At 40.0% G+C, this 14916-nt stretch overlaps 1 protein-coding gene across 8 annotated transcripts in view; it reads left to right on the top strand.

The window, feature by feature from the left end:
• LOC123991364 (aspartyl/asparaginyl beta-hydroxylase-like) overlaps positions 1-14916 on the top strand; it is a 42727-nt gene that overhangs the window by 4129 nt on the left and 23682 nt on the right. For 6 of the 8 annotated variants that reach the window (XM_046292884.1, XM_046292883.1, XM_046292880.1 and 3 more), the window contains exons 2-4: positions 7386-7568; positions 9026-9073; positions 10273-10341. In XM_046292884.1, coding sequence (XP_046148840.1) covers positions 7386-7568; positions 9026-9073; positions 10273-10341 — 300 coding nt within the window. The remainder of the gene's footprint in view (positions 1-7385; positions 7569-9025; positions 9074-10272; positions 10342-14916) is intronic. The other 2 variants (XM_046292878.1, XM_046292882.1) reach the window with 2 other exon arrangements.

Here is a 14916-nt window from a genome sequence, read left to right as displayed (position 1 = left end):
CATCGCACCTCCATGCTTCATGGTGGGAACCACACATGCGGAGATCATCCGTTCACCTACTCTGCGTCTCACAAAGACACGGCAGTTTGAACCAAAAATATCAAATTGGACTCATCAGACCAAAGGACAGATTTCCACTGGTCTAATGTCCATTGCTTGTGTTTCTTGACCTAAGCAAGTCTCTTCTTCTTATTGGTGTCCTTTAGTAGTGGTTTGTTTGCAGAAATTTGACCATGAAGGCCTGATTCACGCTATCTTCTCTGAAGAGTTGATGTTGAGATGTGTCTGTTACTTGAACGCTGAAGCATTTATTTGGGCTCCAATCTGAGGCTGGTACCTCTAATGAACTTATCCTCTGCAGCAGAGGTAACTCTGGGTCTTCCTTTCCTTTGGCGGTCCTCATGAGAGCCAGTTTCATCTTAGTGCATGGTTTTTGCGACTGCACTTTCAAAGTTCTTGAAGTTTTCCAGATTGACTGACCATGTCTTAAAGTAATGAAGGGCTGTCATTTCTCTTTGCTTATTTGAGCTGTTCTTGCCATAATATGGATTTAGGCTTATTTGGTAAAATACCATCTTCTGTATACCACCTCTACCTTGTCACAACACAACTGATTGGCTCAAATGTATTAAGAAGGAAATATTCCACAAATTAACTTCTAATAAGGCACAACTGTTAATTCAAATGCATTCCAGGTGACTACCTTATGAAGCTTGTTGAGAGAATGTGAAAAGTGTGTAAAGCTGTTGTCAAGTCAAAGAGTGGCTACTTTGAGGAAGTATATTAAATATATTTAATATTTGTTTTTTTTCTGTTACTACATGATTCCAAATGTGTTATTTCATAGTTTTGATGTCTTCACCATTATTCTACAATGTAGAAAATAATACAAAATAAATAACCTGGAATGAGTAGGTATGTCAACTTTTGACTGGTATAGTGTGTGTGTGTGTGTGCTAAATGTTTAAAAGGACTATATATAGAACATAGTGACTTGTCATGGCTCGGATACTGTCACATTCAGGATATGTTGTTATTTGTGACAAAGGCCAGAGTATTTTTGTATTGTTTGTAACTGAAGAACGTGACCTTGAACTTGTACAGTTAGAGTAGGGTAGCTGTGTGTGTGTGTGTGTGTTTAAACCTTGTTTCTTTGAAGCCTTTAGTAGTTGAATAACACCTGTTCACACTCATGATCTTCCTCGCTCTAACTCTCCCCACTCCTCCATCAGGTCATATTGTCACCCTCACTCTATTTATGGTTGTATAGTTCCATTTACAGCACTATGACTACAGTACCTGTTCATGTAGTGGCCACATCTGTTTCCCTGGCCCCAGAATGTCTTATTTTCCTTCTATGGAGGAATTGTGATTTGTAAACGTAGCGGGTCTTAATGAGCTATTGCACTGCCTCTCTCATTGGTTTCACCTGTTCCTGCGGAGCTTGTGCTTCTGTACAGTGCCCTCCATTTGAGTTGTTTTGTCAAAGCTGTCGAAGGCACATTTTTTTTGATATTTACATTTACATTTAAGTCATTTAGCAGACGCTCTTATCCAGAGCGACTTACAAATTGGATATGATAAGCCTAATTGATCTGTCCATTTTGAGATGGGCCTATTTTGGTGTGTGACTATAGTCACTCCCAGAAATGGCAATAAAATGTAGTCTTGGTCTTCAATGTTTCATAAACTTCTTAATTGACCTCTTGAGGATCCAGCAAGACCTTATGTATTGACCATTTATTTTCTAGTTGATAATCACATTGTTTCTTTACACATCCAAAACGAGAGGTGTTATTAAATATCACCATCAACTCTCTGCTATCTAGTTTCCTCGTGAATAGCCAATGTCACAAAGTATGAAGTGACACTACCCCTCTACTGTATTTAAAAAATATAGATGTATTTAACTGTTAGAGGGGGAACATTCTCAGGGTCTCACTGAAAACATCTCTACGTAATTGGAGATCTCTGACCATTTTTCAATCTCTTGTCCCAGTCTATAATCCCAACATGTTTCAAGCTGATCCTGTTCCCAAGAGTTCCAAGGTAACCTGCCTAAATGTCTATCGCCCTGTAGCACTCACATCTGTAATTATGTAGTGCTTGGAAAGGCTAGTCATGACACACATAAACACCACATATATTTTTGTTTAAACTGCGGCCTTTTAAGCATTCTAGCACAGTTAAATATTTAGACCACTGCATCTATGTGTGTTAAGGCACTGCATCTCAGTGCAAGAGGTGTCACTACAGTCCCTGGTTCAAATCCAGGCTGTATCACATCCGGCCGTGATTTGGAGTCGCATAGGGCGGCCCACAATTGGCCCAGCATTGTCCGGGCTGTCATTGTAAATAAGAATTTATTCTTAACTGACTTGCCTAGTTAAATAAAGGTTACACACACACACCACACTGACCAAAAAGTTAATTTGTTGGCATTTACGTATGTCCCCATTGCCAGTTAAACATGATCAAAACCTATTTCCTGTACTTACTTGCTGTGCTGTTTTGTTGTTTCATTCTCAACCAGGTTTTCTATGGAACTCTGTTTGGCTCTTTGCATGTCAAAAAATATGCACGTGAAATAACACTATTTCACGTGTCAAATAACACAACGTAATCTGTTTCAGTAGCTATAGTTAGCTAGCTAATTATATAGCTAGGTTTCATCATCTAAAATAAGAACCGTCTTATAAATTAGGGTTATTTGATTAATGGTGGTCGAACCCATCTATGTGAAGCTAGCCACAATAAGGATTAGCCACAATAGTGGACTTTGCGGGTAGCCTTCAAAATAAAAGTTTGGAATAATTTGAATATTTGTATTAATTTGCAACCCTGTCAATGACATATTTTATTTTGAAGGCAAACTGCAAATTCCAGTATTGTGCCAAACTTGCCAGTTGACTTATTTAGACCATGTAGAACCTCGCACATGACTAATTGAAAGATGCGTGGCACACAATTATTTATTTTTTTAGGTCACAAATAATTACAAAAAATACTCTCATCGTATCCAGAAAATTGCCCATATCTGTTAGATACTAATATTGGACTATAGAAGAATAAGGGCAGAGCACGCCCTTATTGAGCGGGCCAGAGCTTCATGTTCCTTGGCGCCACATCACTAAGGACTTAACATGGTCAACACACACCAACACTGTCATGAAGAGGGCACAGCAGCACCTCTTGCCCCTCAGGAAGCTGAAAAGATTTGGCATGGGCCCTCGGCTCCTCAAAAAAATCTTAACTTCTTGGTGACGGGCAGTATTGAGTAGCTTGGATGAATAAGGTGCCCAGAGTAAACTGCCTGCTACTCTGTCCCAGGTGCTAATATATGCATATTATTAGTAGTATTGGATAGGAAACACTCTGTAGTTTCTAAAACTGTTTGAATGATGTCTGTGAGTATAATAAAACTCACATGGCAGGCGAAAACCTGAGACAAATCCAACCAGAAAGTGGGAAATCTGAGGTTTGTAGTTTCATTTAAGTGATTGCCTATCCAATATGCTGTGTCTATGGGGCCAGCTTGCATTTCCCAAGGCTTCCAGCAGATGTCAACAGTCTTTAGAAAGTTGTTTGAGGCTTCTATTGTGGAAGGGTGTCGAATAAGAGCTGTTTTAACAAGTGGACTAGGCTGAGGCCAATCAGTTGTTTACTGTGCGGTCTCGCGGGCACGTTGTTCCTTTTTTTCCTCTGTAATGATACGCTATTGTCCAGTTGGAATATTATTGAAGATGTATTAATAAAATACCCTAAGGAGTGATTGTAAACATCGTTTGACATGTTTCTACAAACTGTAATGGAACTCTTGACTTTTCGTCTTGATTTTGCGCTCGCACATTGTGCCTTTGGAATAGTGAACTAAACGTGCGAACAAAACGGAGGTATTTGGACATAAATATGGACGTAATCGAACAAAACCAACATTTCTTGTAGGAGCTAAGGACAATTACACAGCCACAATACAAATACAAATACATTACATCCAATATATTATTCTAACAACAACAACACTGTCATCAACTGTTGTCTTACATATGAGGAACCACAGATAACTCATGTACAGGTTTGGATAGATTTTAGCCATGTTTTCAATTTAAAAGTACAATAAATCAGTGCAGCTTCTCAAGTCCATTGGCTTTGCATTCCAGTATATTGTTGCTCTAACAGCGAAAGCTGATTGGCTGATATAAACATATATTAAAAAAGGAACAGTGCAATCCTCTCTAGTGGACTGCCTTTGTTATCCTGGCAGTGCTTTCCTTGAGCATGATATGCCGGCATAGGGGTGGAGGGGCAAGACAACACAATGCTGTGTTACTTTTACGCCAGATGTAACGGGACTTCACCTTCCAAAAAGTTAATCTTTGTCTCTTCAGTCCACAGAATATTTTCCCAAAAGTCTTGGGGATCATCAAGATGTTTTTTTGCCAAAAGTGAGACTAGCCTTTATGTTCTTTTTGGTCAGCAGTGGTTTTTGTCTTGGAACTCTGCTATGGATGCTGTTTATGCCCAGTGTCTTTCTTATGGTTGAGTCGTGAACACTGACAAATGAGGCAAGTGAGGCCTGCAGTTCTTTTAGATGTGGTTGTGGGTTCTTTTGTGACCTCTTGGGTGAGTCGTCGCTGCCACTCCTGGGAAGGTTCACCACTGTTCCAAATTTTCTCCATTTGTGGATAATGGCGCTCACTGTGGTTTGCTGGAGTCCCAAAGCTTTATAAATTGCTTTGTCACCCTTTCCAGACTGATAATGTCAATTACTTTATTTCTCATCTGCTCCTGAATTTCTTTGGATTGCGGCATGATGTCTTGCTTTTTAAGATCTTTTGGCCTACTTCATTTTGTCAGACGGGTTTTATTTAAGTGATTTCTTGATTCAACAGGTCTGGCAGTAATCAGGCCTGGGTGTGGCTAGTGAAATTGAACTCAGCTTTCCAAAAAATGTGTTTAACCACAGTAAAATCACGATTTAACAAGGTTGGGACAATTACTTTGTCACATAGGGCCATGAAGGTTTGGATAGCTTTTTTTCCCTTTAATACATACACTTATCACTTAACCCATGTAAACACAAAATGCAGTTTATCTTTGTAATATTACAATTTGTTTGATCTGAAACATTTAAGTGTGACAAATGTGCAAAAAAATAAGAAATCAGGAAGGGGGGCAAATTCTTTTTCACAACACTGTATGCCTCGGCCACTACCCTGAGAGCACTGGATTCAGTGTATCATGCAGCCCTCAGGTTCATTACAAATCAAAATGGTTTAACACATCATTGTGATCTCTACAGAGCTGTTGGCTGGTCGTCATTGTGATCTCTACAGAGCTGTTGGCTGGTCGTCATTGTGATCTCTACAGAGCTGTTGGCTGGTCGTCATTGTGATCTCTACAGAGCTGTTGGCTGGTCGTCATTGTGATCTCTACAGAGCTGTTGGCTGGTCGTCATTGTGATCTCTACAGAGCTGTTGGCTGGTCGTCATTGTGATCTCTACAGAGCTGTTGGCTGGTCGTCATTGTGATCTCTACAGAGCTGTTGGCTGGTCGTCATTGTGATCTCTACAGAGCTGTTGGCTGGTCGTCATTGTGATCTCTACAGAGCTGTTGGCTGGTCGTCATTGTGATCTCTACAGAGCTGTTGGCTGGTCGTCATTGTGATCTCTACAGAGCTGTTGGCTGGTCGTCATTGTGATCTCTACAGAGCTGTTGGCTGGTCGTCATTGTGATCTGTTGGCTGGTCGTCATTGTGATCTCTACAGAGCTGTTGGCTGGTCGTCATTGTGATCTCTACAGAGCTGTTGGCTGGTCGTCATTGTGATCTCTACAGAGCTGTTGGCTGGTCGTCATTGACCAGGCTTAAATACTGCGTAGGCATAAACACTGGCATACACTGATTTCTAAGGCCATATTGGGTAAAATGCCATTTTATCTCTGTTCTTTTTTTAGTCAGGTCGGTAAATAAATATCAATATCATTATGGTCCCATTCTCATTTGCTTCGAACAGTACCAAAAATTAGAACAGGTCATGTTAGAAATAGTTTTGGTTTCTTAGCTCTGTGGTCCTGAAATTCTTTCCTGAACATTTTAAAATTTGATGATCTACTTTTGTTGGTGGACTTTAAACACTTGCTCGATGTATATATCATAGAAGAGTGTAATTTAGTGTCTTTTAGGCCAGCTGTTTTTAGTCAAGACTTTCATGTTTTTAACGGTAAATTTTTTGTTGTACTGTATATGTGTTTTTGTTTCATGTTGTGTTATAGTATGTAAGATGTTTTGTCTGAAACGTTGTTACCCCTGCTGCTATTGGACCAGGTCTCTATTGGAAAATATGTTATCTCAATGAGAAAAACCTGTATAAATAAAGGTACAATTGAAAATATATATATATATGAGTTAAAAAGTAAAACAAATTTGCAAAAAAGCAAATAGTCACAAAGTAATAATGAGACTATATACAAGGAGTGCCGGAAGTGAGTCAATGTGCTGGGGTACGAGGTAGTTGAGGTAATACATTATGTACATGTGGGTAGGGGTAAAAGTGACAAGGCAATCAGGATGATAATAAACAGAGTAGTAGTGATGTGTGTGTGTGTGTGTTGGACTCTCTGTAGTGAGTGTGTGGGTAGAGTCTAGTGAGTGTGCATTGAGCCAGTGCAAAACACACATTTTGGCCTGAATGCAAAGCCTTAAGTTTGGGGCAAATCCAACACATCACCGAGTGAGTGTCTGCCTCTTTATTTTCAAGCTTGGTTGTGGCTGCATCATGGTATGGGTATGTTTGACATCGGCAAATAGTGGGGAGTTTTTCAGGATAGAAATAAACTGGATGGAGCTAAGCACATGCAACATCCTAGAGAAAAACTTGCTTCAGTCTGCTTAAATCTGCTTGAATCTATGGCAAGACCTGACAATTGCTGTTTAGCCATGATCCCCAGCATCTTGACAGAGTTCCACGTTTTTTAAAAGAGTAATGGGCAAATATTCCACAATCAAAACTCTTATAGACTTACCCAAGAAGACTCACAGCTGTAATGGATGCCAAAGGTGTTTCTAACATGTATTGATTCAGGGAACTGAGTACTTATGCAACGACCTTCTTTTGAAATAGTCTTTAAAAAAACTATATTTGAGAAAATCATCAACTTTGACATGGCATAATATTTTGTGTAGATTGTTGACAAAACATTGCAATAAAATCTATTTTAAATCACATTTTATAACGCAACAAAATGTGAAGAAATCCAAGGGGTCTGAATACTTTTGCAAGGCACTGTATGCTCCAGTAAGAATGACTGAGATATGTCCTGAGATATGTCCCGGTAGCCTATGTTCCAGTCAGAATTATTAACCTAATCATTGTGTCCTTTTCCAGAGGTGAAGCCTGCAGCAGTGGTGAATAAGAATGGTGTGAAAGTGGAGGCTTCTGTTGCGGCTAGCAGTGGTGGTTTTAGCGGAACAAAGATCTTCACCTGGTTCATGGTGCTGGCCCTGCTGGGGGTTTGGAGCTCTGTGGCCGTGGTGTGGTTTGACCTGGTGGACTACGACAATGTCATCGGTGAGTCACCTGACCTCCCCACAGCCCTATGATAAACAGTAATGCTTTATTTAACAGCTCGGTTTAAGCTGGTACCTGGTATTGACATGTTACTCACAAAGGAACCTTTTGTGGTTACAATACTCACCTCAAAGAATTACACACTATTTTGTACACTAAACTACAACAAAATGGTATGTCAATGAATTTCAAAGAAACCAAAGTGTAATTACCATGTATTATTTAATCGGGCTACTGTTTTAACAAGTAATTTCTTAGTAACTATCAACAGGCTGTAAATAACAAAGCGTTATCTGATAAACCCTTGCCCTTTTGTGTTACAATAAGAATTAAGTTATATCTGATTAAATATAAAAATGCACAACGTTACAATGTATGTATTGCAATATACAGCATATCATGTAAAATTTAGGGCATTGGGTTATGTTTTGTATTAGGGATGCACCGATAAGACATTTTCCTTGCTAAAAAAACTCGATACCAATAACCACAGCCTTTTTACGCATTCTAGTACAGTGAAATAGTTGAAACACACACACTGACCAAAAAGTTATTTTGTTGGCATTTACAAATGTCCCCATTACCAGTAAAATATAATCAAAACCTATTTCACTTACTGTGCTGTTTCATTGTTCATTTGTTCAGTCTCAACCAGGATTTCATCATACATGTCAAGCAGTGAACTTTCAACTCTGTGTCCATGGCCTCTCTTCCTCGTTGTGCACTGTCACTGTGTTCGTTTCCATCTTGTCCAGCTGTGTCTGTAACATGTCACGTAAACCCTATTTCTTACTCTTTCAAATGACTGCGCGACTTGTTGACTGCTCGATCCACACAGCAGACATTGTGGGCTAGGTTAGGAATGCTGTGATGCATGTCAACGCTATATTTTTGTTGCGTCATTAGTCATCTACCTACGTTATATAGGTATGCACGTCATCTACCTACGTTATATAGGTATGCACAGCGCTGACATCCGGTTTTGCACATCAGCGTTAAACTAGACATCGGGCCAATGTTGGCATTTTTAGCGACTATTCCGATATGCATACCGCTATATCATGCATCCCTAGTTTGTATGCTACATTTCAACCTGCAGTGTTTAGCCTAAATTGAGTAATCCCCTATAGATGATGTTCTGACCACAAAGCTTTCTGTAGGTGCATGAGAACACTACTTAGTTCCTGTATGATTCTGAGAAGGAATTATGTGGTTTAGACAGAGATCTGTTTCTGACAGAAAGCCATGACTTTTTTAAGAAAATTTAAGGGGGAAAGAGGAATCCCGATTGAAATTAGTAAGAGGGTTTTGTAAAAAAAAAAAAAATGTAATTACATTTTAGTACCCAATTTAATGTGTAACATGAAGTAATACTGACACTGTTACTGTTTCATTAACTTTTGATATTGATGTCCCTATAAACAAACTGCTCCTGTGTGTCTTTTAATCTTGCAAAGCAGAGAGAGCAAAGGAATTCCGTTTTAACTTTTCAGAGGTGTTACAAGGTATGGTCTTCACTTGCAAGTATCACCAATCTTCAATTCTATCTGTTATTAGTTTTGAATAGATTACATTATAGTATGCCTCAAAATAATGTAACAATATGCAGTACAACAGAATTGTCTTACTGGTGTTCCCTCTAGGACCTCCCATACGAAAATGTAATGCACGCATGACTAAATAATTTAGATTAACGTCTCTGCTAAATGGCATGTATTTTGCATGGCTTGTTGATGTTTCTTTTCCTGGTCTTGATTGGTTTGTTTTTACTAGTCCCTTTTATTTATTAAGCTTTGACTCATACTAAATGTTTTTTTTCTTCTCATATCTGATTTTGAAGAAGCAAATTCTTTGGATTGAAGGTATAGCTTCATTTTATCAAGGCCCTGCGACCCACTAGCGTCCTATCCAGGGGCTGTACTTGTTGGCTACATCAAGCTGCTTGTATTCGGCTGTGGTAGGCCTAGGGCTAGTCGAGTGGTTGCCGCTTCATATATATATATATATTACGGCTGCAGAAGACCATGACCACAACTTCCCTCTCAGAAATACAGAAGGAATTCAGAGCTGAGCTGTAGATATGATATGGTTCCACTCTGAACACCATAGTATGACTTCATTGTCAAGTAGTGAAGTATCACTAAAATCAGGAGAGTCACATTAAAAAATCCCTATGACCTATTAACTGTCTGTAATTACAGAGGAAGTGTATCCCTATGACCTATTAACTGTCTGTAATTACAGAGGAAGTGTATCCCTATGACCTATTAACTGTCTGTAATTACAGAGGAAGTGTATCCCTATGACCTATTAACTGTCTGTAAATACAGAGGAAGTGTATCCCTATGACCTATTAACTGTCTGTAATTACAGAGGAAGTGTATCCCTATGACCTATTAACTGTCTGTAATTACAGAGGAAGTGTATCCCTATGACCTATTAACTGTCTGTAATTACAGAGGAAGTGTATCCCTATGACCTATTAACTGTCTGTAATTACAGAGGAAGTGTATCCCTATGACCTATTAACTGTCTGTAATTACAGAGGAAGTGTGTCCCCTAGACCCCCCCCCCCACCTCCACACACACACACACACACACACAATGATTTTGATGGAAAGGCCAAGAACAGGCTCATTTGTGGAAAGGACTGTACTATGAACATTGTTTATGATATGACTTTAAGACTATTCCCTATTTGCAGGTAAACTTTCAGCGTATGACGCAGATGGCGACGGCGACTTCGATGTGGAGGACGCCAAAGTACTACTCGGCAAGTGCATTTTCTAATAATGACCTTTTTGTGAACTCTTAAATGTTACTCATGCATGACTGACTTGGTTTTCTTGTGTTTGAGTACCAGTGCCATGAACCTAACAGCTTACTTCAATGGGGAAAAACTCAAGTGGGTTTCTTTAAAAACTGCCAGTCTTTTTTTAACAAAAGTCTTTGTTAACCAAATAGTTCCATGTAAGTACTCCTGCACAGAGTTGTTCAGCAGTAGCTATTTAATTTAGTATACGGCTTTAAAAGAGCTTGAAGTCCTGTTTCAGCATCTACACAGCGTTATTTAACTTCGACAGTCTACATTTCTGTTGTGCATTTGTGCTGAAAACCAACAATATTGTTTATGGTTGTTGTAACGTTGTTCACCTGCCGCATGTACAGTATCTAAAGTACTGCTTTATTACTGACACTTGTCATTTCCCACTATGCCTAGCCTAATAGCTCTTGTCCTGTGTATCCTAATAAATAAAGGGACTAATAAAGAATAAACCAATCAAAGACCAGAACAAAAGACTCTCTACCTTACCGACCACAATCCCTGAACATAGCTGGCAATGACATTTCATTATTCGACACTTTCAACAGTGCTACACAACTATTAAAGGGGGGTGTTTTCTTGCCGCTCTTCTATTCGACTTATACGCCTCTCTCTTTCCTGCCTTACCATCCACTTTATTCATTTCTCTTCCCTCTCTCTCCATCCTCTATCCTCTCGCTCCTCTTCTCTCCCCCTTGTTTTTCTCCTCTCTCTCGTCAGGCTTGACCAAAGATGGCGGTGAAATTACTAATGAAAACGCAGATTCCCTAGAGGAAATCTTCGGTATTTTAGCCGAGGAAGGCTCTGATTGGTTTTACGGCTTCTTCACGTTTCTCTATGATGTGATCACTCCTCCCGTAGAGAAGGATCCAGAGATTCCAGAGAGTCAGACAGCAGAGGAGGAGGAGGAGGAGGAGGAGGAGGGTGATGCTGGTACGTCCCAGAATGACGGTGGGGTTCAGGGCGTTATATTAGACCTACAGGATCAATAGCCAAAAGCTCCTGAGCATTCGCCTATTAGCCTGCCATCCATGAGGAGCAGAAGGAGAGTAGTCTACTGGGTGAGGTCTAAGGTCACCCAAAGGTCACCTCACCCCCCCCCCCCCATCTTTAACTGGAGGAAGTTGAATCTGGCGCTGATCCTGTCAAATGAAGGACTCTGTGAAAAGAGTGTCTGAAATAAGGATATTATGTTTTTGTCCTCGTCGACTTTGGCCTTGTGGTGCTTGCCATTGGAAATATTGACCTGGATTTTTGGGACTATGCTTTGTACTTTTTCTAAGATTCTGCAATCTGTACTTGTCACCGTCATTGTGATGCACTAATTCTTTGCTCATCTGTTTTCTGACCTGAATGAATCCTTTGTGCTATTCTAATCTTTTCATTTTTCCAAGTTAAACTGTGTTTCGCATTTAGTTGTAATTCATTTTTTAAATGTAAATAATCACTTAATCTTTACTCTTAAGCCTTACAGTAATTCCTTTTACTGTAATGTCCATTTCTTCTATCTATATAACCATTCACTCACCATCTACATAACACTGTTCAGGCTTCTGATAACGTTGGATGTTGCAGTTCAGGTGACTCCTAGTTTAATTAGAAAAAAATGATGTCATGTAGCTTTTTAAGCAAAGCAACGTTAGATTCTGCAGTTCATGCAGTTTTTATACTCCGTAACAGAGGACGTCAGCGTTGATCAACTTTGTTTAGTTAGCTTGTTGTTCTGTAATAATGTAGTAATGTAAACTTAATTCAAAACGTGCTGTATCTATTTGCATTGTCTGTCCTAAGACTAAGTCTAGAAGTCGTCTCTTTACCCAGCAGTAGGTCAAGGAAGACTGATTTTCTTAAATTCCTATGACTCAATGTTATTAGGCTTACATATTGGAAGTGCTAACACTGAGTGTGTTGTTGGAATGATGCAATGTGAATGACCACTTGAGTGGGGCCTATTCTCAGAATGTGCAACTAATGTTTTGGTACTTATGTTTGTTAAACTTTTAACTGCTAATATGCCACCATGCTATTGTTGGATTGAAGAGAAGTTCCTGAACTTCACCCATCTCTTGCTAAACAGACCCATAAAGGTCAGCATGAACCCCAGAGTTTGGGAATGTCGTCCACGTTGACTTGTGGCCATGGGCTAAGTATTTACTGAGGGGTTTCGGACTGTTTCAGTTTTATTTACCAAAGGTCATGGTGACTAAGAGGGGTGTATTTCTGTTTCAGACTGGAGGGACAACCGTTTAGGCCATTTTAAGTAGGCATATTGCAAGATGTTGCCCTAGCCTATTAATATCTTGACATAAACAAAATGCAGTGTTCAGATATTTTATGTTGTGAGGTAGTTTGAATGTCTGTCTATGGAATAAATGCTGATTGAACTTATATTTAGTGTCTGTCTACAAGCATGGGCACTGTCAACGGTTATGGGCATCGATTTAAGTATTTTATGCATTTTGTACAGGATAGGAATAAGTGACTGGTTTCTGTTTGATATTGATTGAGCGATCTTGTCAAATTGGCGCTATGATGCACACTTTGGAATTGGCACGTACAGTCCCCTCCGACATGGTCCATGCTGTCTCTAATTTCTTTTTTGGTTTTGTTTGTATGTTAGATGAAAAAGAGATCAAAGTTCCTGCTCCCAAAATGGAAAGGCTTAAAAAAGGTACTTCCTCCTGGTTGGTCTGTGTGTGTTGTCATTGGTCAACATTTTCTGTTTGTTGCTCAACTCTCTCATGACCCTGCGTCCTTTAAAAAAAAACTCACTGTAGCTAATGGTTCTTCTTTCATTTGACATAATTAGAGGACAAGAAAAAAGTCCAAACCAAAAGGTATCGTTCCCAGTGTTATTTATTGTCCAGAATGATTTTATTCTCCTTAGGGAATAAAATTGTCCTGTTTGTTTGCGCGTGTGTGTTTAAGACCATTTCTGGTGGGCATGACATGGAGACTTTGTGAGAATCAACCTTCTCTGGACTGTGACCCTTGGCTCTGTTTGCGTGTCTGCCAGGGATTTTGAAAGCACCTTTTGACAGACTGTTCAGCAGTCAGGGATCAGAGGTAGAAAACTTGTGGTGTTTTGACCTGGAAGCAAATTATAGTAGACAAAACCACATGCAACACCTCAGTCAAATCTGTGGTTGAATTAGCTTGTGTTACGCTGTTGCCTCTCATTTTGAAGAGCGAGAGAGAAAATAGGAGTTTTTGCTAGTGTGTAGCCAACGAAGACCTGAGTTCGGACTCAAGTTGTGGAAGAGGCTGGATTATTTTTAACTGTTCAATTTTAAATGAGACTGTTCATCTGTTTTCTTCATCCAGCGGTAGCCAACCTACTCCTCTACAATCCTGCCCAATTCATGTTTTGAGGCTAAATCCTCTCTGTTTTGTGGTTAGACTGTGAATGTGTATGATGTAAGACAAACTGCAGCTCCTGCAGGCTTTTGCAAGGCACAATGGCATCTCAGTAGTGCATTCGGAAAATATTCAGACCCCTTGAATTTTTCCATATTTTGTTACGTTACAACCTTACACTAAAATTGATTAAAAAAATGTTTTTCCCCCTCATCAATCTACACATGATAACTCATAATGACAAAGCAGAAACAGGTTTTTAGAAATGTTTGCTAATTTTATAATTTTTTTACAAATGGAAATATGACATTTACATAAGTATTCAGACCCTTTACTCAGTACTTTGTTAAAGCACCTTTAGCAGTGACTACAGCCTCAAGTCTCCTTGGGTATGACGCTCCAAGCTTGGCACACCTGTATTTGGGGAACATCTCCCATTCGTCTCTGCAGATCCTCTCAAGCACTGTCAGGTTGGAAGGGTAGTGTTGCTGCACGGCTATTATCAGGTCTCCAGAGATTTTCGATTGGGTTGAAATCCGGGCTCTGGCTGGGCCACTCAAGGACTTTGAGACTTGTCCCGAAGCCACTCCTGTGTTGTCTTTGCACTGTGATTAGGAAGGTGAACCTTCGCCCCAGTCTGAGTTCCTGAGCGCTCTGAAGCAGGTTTTCGTCAAGGGTGTCTCTATTCATCTTTGCCTCAATTCTGACTAGTCCCTGCCGCTGAAAAACACACCCACAGCATGATGCTGCAGCCACCATGCTTCACTGTAGGGATGGTGCCAGGTTTCCTCCAGACGTGACGCTAGGCATTCAGGCCAAAGAGTTCAATCTTGGTTTTATCAGACCAGAGAATGTTGTTTCTCATAGTCTGAGGGTCTTTAGGTTCCTTTTGGCAAACTCCAAGCGGGCTGTCATGTCTTTTACTAAGGCGTAGCTTCTGTCTAGCCACTCTACCATAAAGTCCTGATTGGTGGAGTGCTGCAGAGATGGCTGTCCTTCTGGAAGGTTCCCCCATCTCCACAGAGGAACTAGAGCTCTGTCAGAGTGACCATCTGGTCCCTGACCGAGGACCTTCTCCCCTGATTGCTCAGTTTGGGCGGGTGGCCCGCTCTAGGAAGAGTCTTGGTGGTCCCCAACTTTTTCCCATTTAAAAATGATATTCTTGGG

This window comes from Oncorhynchus gorbuscha, linkage group LG12, assembly GCF_021184085.1.
Source record: "Oncorhynchus gorbuscha isolate QuinsamMale2020 ecotype Even-year linkage group LG12, OgorEven_v1.0, whole genome shotgun sequence".
In the NCBI taxonomy this organism is placed as follows: domain Eukaryota; kingdom Metazoa; phylum Chordata; class Actinopteri; order Salmoniformes; family Salmonidae; genus Oncorhynchus; species Oncorhynchus gorbuscha.
This window is presented reverse-complemented; position numbering and strand designations above follow the sequence as displayed.